We start from the raw sequence: 8,858 nt of genomic DNA on the forward strand, positions 1-8,858 counted from the left end.
CATGAACCTATTTGCAGTAGGAACTATTGGAATAATCGTTTCTTTCCTACAGGTACCCCAATGTGCGGTCAAAATGATAATACTTCATACCTTCGAGAACTATGTGACAAATACAACTTGTGGCTTCATTTGGAAGGGTTAGTTACGATTATTAAATCATATTTCGGTAGATTGACGATCCAAAGATAAGCCTTAATGATATACTTCAATAGCCATTTAACACCGACTATATTCTCTTTAGTAACGGACTTGCACTGTTAGCTCTTGAAAAACCGCCGGCATCCTATGAGGTAAAGACTTGTAATCCGGAAGTGAAGGCGCATAATTATCGCAAAGTGCCCATTACGTAAAAATATTATATTTGATTTTAATATTTAATCTTATAGGCATGTAGAAAAGCTACTAGTATCACCCTACGTCTAAGCGACTGGTTTAACTGGCCTGGAGTGAGCTACTGTGTATCCTTTTACTGCGTTACATGCATTGCTCTTTTAATTAGTTAGCGCTATAAAAGTTTTGTCGCTGATAATTAACTACACAGTCAAAAAAATTATTCTTTAACTCTTACCCTAAATAATTAATCAGACATTATATAGAAGTTCGGACTCAGATGCTGTAAGTAAAACTAGATTTCGGGCAAACTTTATTAATTAATTTACATCCGTATGAATTTAAGTGAAATTATGTCGTCTTAAAATTAAAAAAACTATCATTTCTCTACACCTTGTTATTTCAATTCTTGGTTATCCTTGTTCTAAAACATTTTATTATACACAGTGTAATATAGCAGGAATGACCAACTCTGAAACTCTAATGAAATTACATGGCCTTTCTCTTTGGATTTCAATGCAGTATTTAGGTAATTTAACAAATTAGAGTCTTTATGAATCTACCTTTCAAATTTCGTCATTAAGTTACTATATTACTTCTTGTAGGACAAGATGCAATGGCAAAAATGGTAAATTTCGGAACAGAATTGGTACGTCATTTGATTATGTGTATACATTTTGATATTCAGTTTTCAAGATAATCAAACTATTAAATTGCTAATGCGTTATCTGTAGGCTCAACAATTAATTCACCGCCTAGATCTTATGAAAGATGTAACAAGATTGGTAATTATTATACAGTACCATTACAAGTAATTTTTTTCAGTGTCTGACTATCACATTACACTTTCTGTTAATATTGAATATAAAAGCAACAAGAAAATTCCGTCAACCCAGTTGTGGTATTTAGATATAAACCTAACAGTAAAAGTAATGAATCCAATCATAACCTATCTACACCTCCAGATGATTTATCAAGTACAGTTAAAAAGGATTGTAAGTTATATCACCAAGATATAAACCGTAATTCTAAAAATAATTTTTGCAAGCCTAAATATAATACACTTAACTTTTCAGCTGTTGAGGAAACCAACTCTGGCATTGTTACTACAGTGTCAAACTTAGTTTTGGACTCATATAATAAACTGGTAATTATAATATAGATAAGTGCTGCTGTAAATTAAATTATATCCATAATCATCAGTCAAAGAGCGACTGATTCTAGTCTTTTTAAGCTAAATTTTTATTATCGTTGTAGCTTTTATACCACTTGAGTCAAAGCGTGAGGAGCATGCATATTGAACTGATCGAGCTTTCAAAGGACGGGTATTGGTTAAAGTTTGATCCCATAAAGACTGCAATCAGTATGTATATATATATATATTATTCACATACTGACCACTATAAAGTTCTGGCTGCAGTTTCATTTAAAAACTAACCTACTTTATTTTTAGAATACAAAACAACTCAAGATGATGTGGATGAATTTATTTCATGCTTACGGGATGAAATTGTAAGCCCCTTATTGCTATTTTAAAACTTATTATATTTCGTATTCGCCTAAAATGGTATATAATTATCCAATAGTGATATCTATTCCATATACAGTTAACCCTTTACAAACTGATTCTACTTTGCATCGCATAGACGGTCATGAATGTTACAATTAATAGCAAATCTGAATTCGAAACAGCCATAAAATCAAATAAGAGACTTAAATTAGCTGAGGTTCATCAAGTTACCGGTCTAGGCGCAGTTCAGTAAGAAACAAATGAATTTCTGTTTTAAATAACAAAATCTTCGATTATTTGAAAATGTTTAACTTTTACTTCTTTCCATTACATAAAAGATTTGTGCCAGAATATTTGGTTCATGATGATATAGATACCGTAAAACTCACCGACCGGAAAAGAAGTGCTTTAAAGAAGGTAAATAGGCTATTGGCTGAAACTTTAGAAGAGCAAGATAAAGCCTTATTTGCCTTAGTAACGACAACGGATGACTATCCATGTGTAGCTGTTGGAATGGTTCGTACTCACACATTTTAATCTGTTAGCCTTTATCATTCATGAAGATAACCTTATTTTAAGTTTTTGACTTTACTTAAACAATAAATATGCAAGAACTAATGATATACGCTTACTATTTGATTGTAATCGTGCAATAGATTTCACAACCTGAAAAGATACCTAATATTATTGATACTATTATTCAAAAGGCATCCGAATTAGATGATAATAGCCAAGTTAGTTACGATTTATTATATTAATTAGTAGTATTGATGCTTTTCTCTCTATGCTAATGGCTACATGGTACCTTTTTTCCTGAACAGTTATTAGAAGAGATGAGTGAATTAATAAAAAAGAGCATAGCTGCAACACAAGAAACGCTAAAACAAGAAGCGGAAGATTATTTTTGGGAAGAAGTAAATACTAAAGATCTTATGAGCTCTACTATTACGACCTTTATTTCTTGAATTTTGTTACTGTCAAACCACAACTAAAACATTACACATATATTGTAGGGTGTTTATCGTCAAGTGCCTCTCATCTCAACCGTAATGAACTGGTGGTCACCGCCAACAAAAACTGCAATCCCTGGTAGAACACTTAATTTATCGAAAGGTAATAGTATAGACTTGTGCACACTTTCGCGTATGCGTACGCTATTTAATAACTAGAGTAAAATTAGTAATTATCGGCTTGCTACAGAATTATCTAAAACGACTGCACGCCTCTTCTAATTTTATTTATATCAGGAACTGTCGAATCTACAGAACCTACTTATGAATTGAAAATGCAAGTGCAACAATCATTCGATGACGATAATAGCAGTTGAAATACTACATTAAAGAAATCATTTGGATGAAAAATTTAGTGTAATAGATCATAAAATATCATCTAGTGATAGAACGTGTTAGCGGTATGACTGATATATTTATGAACTTTTTGTTTCCTCTACTATATATTGATAGGTAAATTAAGAAATCACGATTTTATAGTCAGTTTAAACATTATTATTATATCAGGGTAAACGTCAGAGGTTGACAAAAATGCAAAATCGCAGCGATTAGTTTATTTTACGCTAACATTGACGTAAACTATTGGATGTATAATTCAAAAATGACACTGGAAATTGCATAAAATCCTAAAATGTTTTAGACTTTATTTTATTTTTAAATATTTGATAAAATGTAGGATTAGCTATTCTAATAATTATAAATTACAACTTGCGCAAAAGATTGATGTGCATTTGTTGAATTCTTTTATTCACAGTATATACGATTTTTAACATATGAATGCTGTACGTTTATATCATTAATTGAAAATAATAAAACTCTATTTCACTTTAAGTTCGGATGTTAGGTAGAAGAAATTATATTCATACATTTGCAAATTGATGAAACTAGTGTGCATTTTATTAATTGGATTATTATCTGTTTATTTAAAATTGGTTATATTTCTGCATTCCTTAATTGTTTCATCTGAGTTAGTAATAGAAGTAGAATGAAGTCAATACGATGAACGTAATATATGCGTGTATGTACGTGTAACATGAGACCTTGTATCGCTGAAGCAATGAAATTTTCAATGCTGGTTATTGCTAAACTATAAAATAGTATTCACCTTTACGCTAGTATATGGTGCATCACCCACCACATTACATCATCTTTCTTAAGCAGATACTATAGTAGGGTTATACTAAGATAGCAGAGTATTAATTACGTGGTGTCAGATTAATTCAGTTATATATGTTGGCATTCAGTCCTTATTCCATAAACAATTTAAATGATGTAAGATGACCGGTCTTCTTACGTCCTATTAAACTGTAATAATATAATTATATAATTTATTTGTAAATCATAGCATTCGGTCACTATTTTCTGAATCTTTGCAGTACACTATGATAAAACAGTAGCTGATTGAGATTCCTCACCCCTTACTGCAATTATTTTAGCCAGCTTGTTAAATCTACCTAGCATTTATGTACTACTTCAAATTACAGTAATACGGTAATTTTTGGTACATGTGATGTACTATCATAGTCTATTTACTGTTAGTGCATCCTCATATACTGTATAAGTATAACTTTACTGATTCGTTGCATTCCATCATATTAAAAGTTGATTGAGCTGGTGTATTCGAATTTTGAATATTGTCACTTGATATGCACCTGTAGACACGATGCAACTATAGGGCAATGTGACTGCTGTATATCCCTTGATTGTATTTACAGTTAGTTCGGATTGCTCTTTCAACGCAACAATTTTGCAATTATGTTTACGTATATGCTTATTAAAGTATTTTAAGTGTATGATAATAAAATTGAACTAACTATACCACCGTTCGATGAACGAATCACTCATCCCCTTCAATTAATTGTGTAGCTTAATTCTAGATTGGCCAATGCTTAAATTAGTATTATTTTATTACCAGTATATATTTTATTTGGATAAAGTTTGGCGTAGTGAAATAAGATTATAATGAAGAAACATAAGAAATTTTTGACACCTTTTGAAAGATGTGTAGTAAGTAAAATTTAAAATTTATAAGTATTAAGTCTGAACAAAGGATATTTAATTTAAAGCAAGTAGATTAATTAATTAATTAATAGTAATATTGTGAGTAAGCTTCCGATGAATTGATAACCTTACTAGTATAGTGTTCTAAACAGAACTTTCAAAGCTATACTAAACAGTACAAAGTGTAAAGGCGACGTCTTGCCTATTCTTGCCGTACAGAACCAATCTTATTGCAAGACTGCCTGCCCATGCGCGATGACTTTCAACTGAAAATCTGCAAAAATGGCCTCCAAGACTGGCCGCAGCAGCTGCGTACGAATCAAATTAAAGTTTGCTAATGTAGCTTGTAAAGACTTTACATCAGCTTGGCGACGTTGCTGGTTCATTTTTGATAGCAATTCTTGCCGACTGGTAGCTGATTTAATCTATTTAATACAAAAACGATTCGCGTTAAATCGTAAATCGAGCTATCACCTCTACCTCGACGATTACTTGATCCAACATGATGAACCCATTGAAATCATCCGTGATAATGATATTATTGTGTAAGTTATTCTGAATTAATTGCGGTATATAGAGACGTAAAATTTTTTCCTTAATGAACCCATTTAGCTAAGCTAAGCTAACATGAATAATGCACCTTCAAATCTGCTTATACACAGCGTAGAACAGGACGACTCTACAAATAAAGATTTACAAATGGCCTATAGCCATGCAGGTAACGCGTTTTAAGATCATTTCAATCGCGGCTTTGCGTTATCCTTTACTATAATCAAAAATTTTACTACATAACTATTTCCATTCGTAATGATTACAATAATACTCCAATATGCGATATCTAGAGGCTACTGTCTACATACATTGCTATATGATATAAAGATGGTGTACAACATGACAAACATACACCTTGTCATTATCTGAAAGTCTGCAGATACTCGCCACCTTAACATTTTTCGTATAAAATTACTTCAAATGTACGATACGCCATCGTAACGTCTACTCACATTGCTATATGATATTAAGATGGTGGATAACATGATAGGAATGTATATGTTGTTACTATCTATCTAGAAATTTGCATATACTCGTCACATTTATTCCGGATTTCCGTTCGTAATATGATAATGTCGATTTGCGATATATACAGCATACACGTATGCAAGTATAAGCCAACATAACATGCATTGCCCTATGATATTAAAATGGTTTATAGCACGATAGAAGTGCTGTATTCATTATTATTATCTATCTAGAAGTTTGCATATACTCGTCACGTTAACATTCCTATTCGTAATCATTATATTATTACTTCAATGTACGATATATATAAGCCATCGTAAACTTCTACTCAAATTGCTATGTGATGTTGAGATGGTGTGCTGTAGAACATGGTAGAACATGATGAAAGCACATATGCATTATCATTATCTATTTCGATATTTGCATATATTCGTAGTCTATGATCTTTACGACTATATCATACCTGCAACGCTCACAGATAACTTCCAGCTATACAATAATCAACTACTATATTTCAGTATAGTAGCGTATTTTATCAACTTTATTAAAAGTAAATTTTTATTCACTATCCGGAATTGATCTTAATAGCGTCATTCTATACTTGCAGGTACACGTGTAAAGAGGAATAAAACTAATAATCTTACATCGAAAGAAGGACATCTTAAATCAAGTGAAGCCTCTGAAGATACCTCAAATGAAAAACAATCGTGCTCTAAATCAAATGTAGATATTAAAAATACAACCAACGAAGAACAGTCTTCCTCATCATCAGTGGACACCAGTAGCAGTACCAGTTCGACCGAATCAGACGATAGCTCTAGTGATAGTAGTACATCAGATGGCGATAGTGTTGCCGATCAGGATGAACGAGTAGATAGTAATGTTCCTTCATATCACTTGAAGGGTGACAAAGACGAAAGCATGGATATTGACAAAAGTGCAACACAAGTCTCCAACAATCATGTTTTAACACCTTCTAAAGATGGTAAAAAGAGTGGGCTACAAGGAATTGAGGAAATATCCAAGAATACAAGTAGTAATATTGCTATACAAAATCATCCACTTCTATCAGATTCTCAATTATCGCAAGGCAGTAAGCGAGCAAGCTTTAATCGTTCTAATGAAACTTCCACTAAAAAGAAAAAATTTGGTAGGTATCCTGATGATTATGTATTACTTAAATATAGAATAGCGTTTCACCATTTAAAACAACAGAAATTTCAGTAATGCTACGTTTTAAAAGATAAAATCCTTAAGAAATCACTGATATACTCTAAATTTATTATTTAGAACGGGTATCACTTCTTTCCCCAGAAGTAATACTTGATCAGTAGTATACCCGTTCCATGCATAGTTAAAATAGTGTGATAGAATGTAAAGTTTGTGTTATTAATGCAATATAATATTTATAGTCTTCAATTCTAATCTTTGATCAGTATGCCGTAGCGCTATACTAGAATGATTACGTGTCAGTCCTGTTGAGTCCATGAAACCTTCTTCTAACTAGAGTGAACATGAATCATGCATTGAATATTGTTGATAACTTAACAACTAGCTTAAACTGTGTATTACCTTGCTCTAAGTGGTCGTATGAATTTTCTAAATCTATAATAATATCTCAAATCTCATTTATTCGAATCAGATTTGTCACAAAATAGCGTAGCAAGTACCAAAGGACAGCATATCCGCTTCGACTCGGAAGGTAAAATATTTCTTTGCTATTTAACCTTAATACATGCAAGAGTATACAATTATAAAATTATTTTGTTTATCATCCAGATGAAAATATACAAGTTCAACCCAATACTCTTAATAATTCAAATCCTTCCGAATTGTCTACCTGTTCAGACATTGATAAAGGCCGAAAATCAGTCAAAGTACTTTAATTTGTTACAAATGTCGCCTTGTATTATTTCGCGTAATTAAAATTACTGTTGCTAATATCTGTTATTTGAACTAATTACTAACTGAAATCTTTCACTATGTATTTAATTTGTTTCCTTCATCAGGTTATGACGAAAAGCATAGCGAAGAATAATCTTAGCGAAAGTAACTGGTACAAAAATCTTAAAATTTTAAATGCTCCTCCTCGTAGTGGAGATAAGATCGTCTTTAGGGTAAAATAACCAAAATTACTAATTTTTTAGTATATCGATTGTTGACTACAGCTGTGTTTCTATTTATTGTGCTTTACAGGTTTTAGAATTGTCATCATCTTATACTCCAGAAATATCAAAATTTAAGGTTAGAAAATCACTATATTTAGTCAGATCTATCCCTAGACTTAGCTGTTATTGTCGATGTTACTGTTTATACAAACTTATTCATTTATTCATAGGAAGGCGTTGTTGAATCATATAACAATGCTACAGATCAAATTATTATCAAACTTACTGATAGACAATTAGAGAAAGGTATATATAAATTGAATTAAATTCTAGAGATTTCTTGGGTAAGTTTACAACATGATATTAAACTTTGCATTTTGATGGATATAATCAGAACGAAAGGAATGGACTGAACCTGGAAAATTTGAACTATTTGAGGGAGAGGAAGAAAATTACGTAAAAGAAATTGATCCTATAGTACGCTTAGCTTTAGCAGCTATCAAATATATCTGACTTATCTGAATATACCAGAATTATAATATATAAGCACAACGTATTCAAAGAGGGTACTAGTGAAATAATTATGATATTTTTATTCATTAGGTTCAAACACCATGGTCATCTATCACTGAAGCAAGACTTATTGAATCTTAAGCTAAAAGTTAAGGACATGAATGTCAATCATAAATTTGACTCAATGTAGCGTCCCAATTTAGAAAATAATACTATCTTGTTTGTGACTTGTTTTATACTCCTTATATGTTTATATAAGATAAACTATGTCAGATAATGTATTTGTACAGTATTACTTTATATCAAATATTACTAAGGGCGCTGATATAGTAAATAAATTATGTTTGCATAAATATAATCATCCTG

The 8,858-nt window shown here is 31.5% G+C and overlaps 2 protein-coding genes across 2 annotated transcripts in view; both read left to right on the forward strand.

Annotated features, from left to right (window-relative positions):
• Window positions 1-3,167, forward strand: part of TRIADDRAFT_53620 (uncharacterized protein) — a gene marked incomplete at both ends in the record, with an annotated part of 7,501 nt that extends 4,334 nt beyond the window's left edge. Inside the window, 16 exons of the mRNA XM_002109476.1 lie at window positions 53-137; window positions 242-290; window positions 387-446; window positions 778-859; window positions 936-979; window positions 1,065-1,115; window positions 1,202-1,325; window positions 1,407-1,477; window positions 1,588-1,693; window positions 1,784-1,842; window positions 1,977-2,089; window positions 2,179-2,356; window positions 2,497-2,574; window positions 2,662-2,754; window positions 2,854-2,953; window positions 3,088-3,167. Coding sequence (XP_002109512.1) covers window positions 53-137; window positions 242-290; window positions 387-446; window positions 778-859; window positions 936-979; window positions 1,065-1,115; window positions 1,202-1,325; window positions 1,407-1,477; window positions 1,588-1,693; window positions 1,784-1,842; window positions 1,977-2,089; window positions 2,179-2,356; window positions 2,497-2,574; window positions 2,662-2,754; window positions 2,854-2,953; window positions 3,088-3,167 — 1,373 coding nt within the window. The remainder of the gene's footprint in view (window positions 1-52; window positions 138-241; window positions 291-386; window positions 447-777; window positions 860-935; window positions 980-1,064; window positions 1,116-1,201; window positions 1,326-1,406; window positions 1,478-1,587; window positions 1,694-1,783; window positions 1,843-1,976; window positions 2,090-2,178; window positions 2,357-2,496; window positions 2,575-2,661; window positions 2,755-2,853; window positions 2,954-3,087) is intronic.
• Window positions 3,168-5,133: 1,966 nt separating this feature from the next.
• TRIADDRAFT_53621 (uncharacterized protein) lies at window positions 5,134-8,633 on the forward strand (the record flags this gene model as incomplete). The annotated part of the gene is made up of 10 exons (XM_002109477.1): window positions 5,134-5,396; window positions 5,514-5,569; window positions 6,479-7,021; window positions 7,514-7,573; window positions 7,651-7,748; window positions 7,881-7,988; window positions 8,068-8,115; window positions 8,210-8,285; window positions 8,374-8,456; window positions 8,583-8,633. The coding sequence occupies 10 exons, from the start codon at window positions 5,134-5,136 to the stop codon at window positions 8,631-8,633; spliced, it is 1,386 nt and encodes a 461-aa protein (XP_002109513.1).
• Window positions 8,634-8,858: the final 225 nt, after the last annotated feature.

The sequence above is a fragment of the Trichoplax adhaerens genome, genomic scaffold (assembly GCF_000150275.1).
Source record: "Trichoplax adhaerens TRIADscaffold_2 genomic scaffold, whole genome shotgun sequence".
Lineage (NCBI taxonomy): Eukaryota > Metazoa > Placozoa > Uniplacotomia > Trichoplacea > Trichoplacidae > Trichoplax > Trichoplax adhaerens.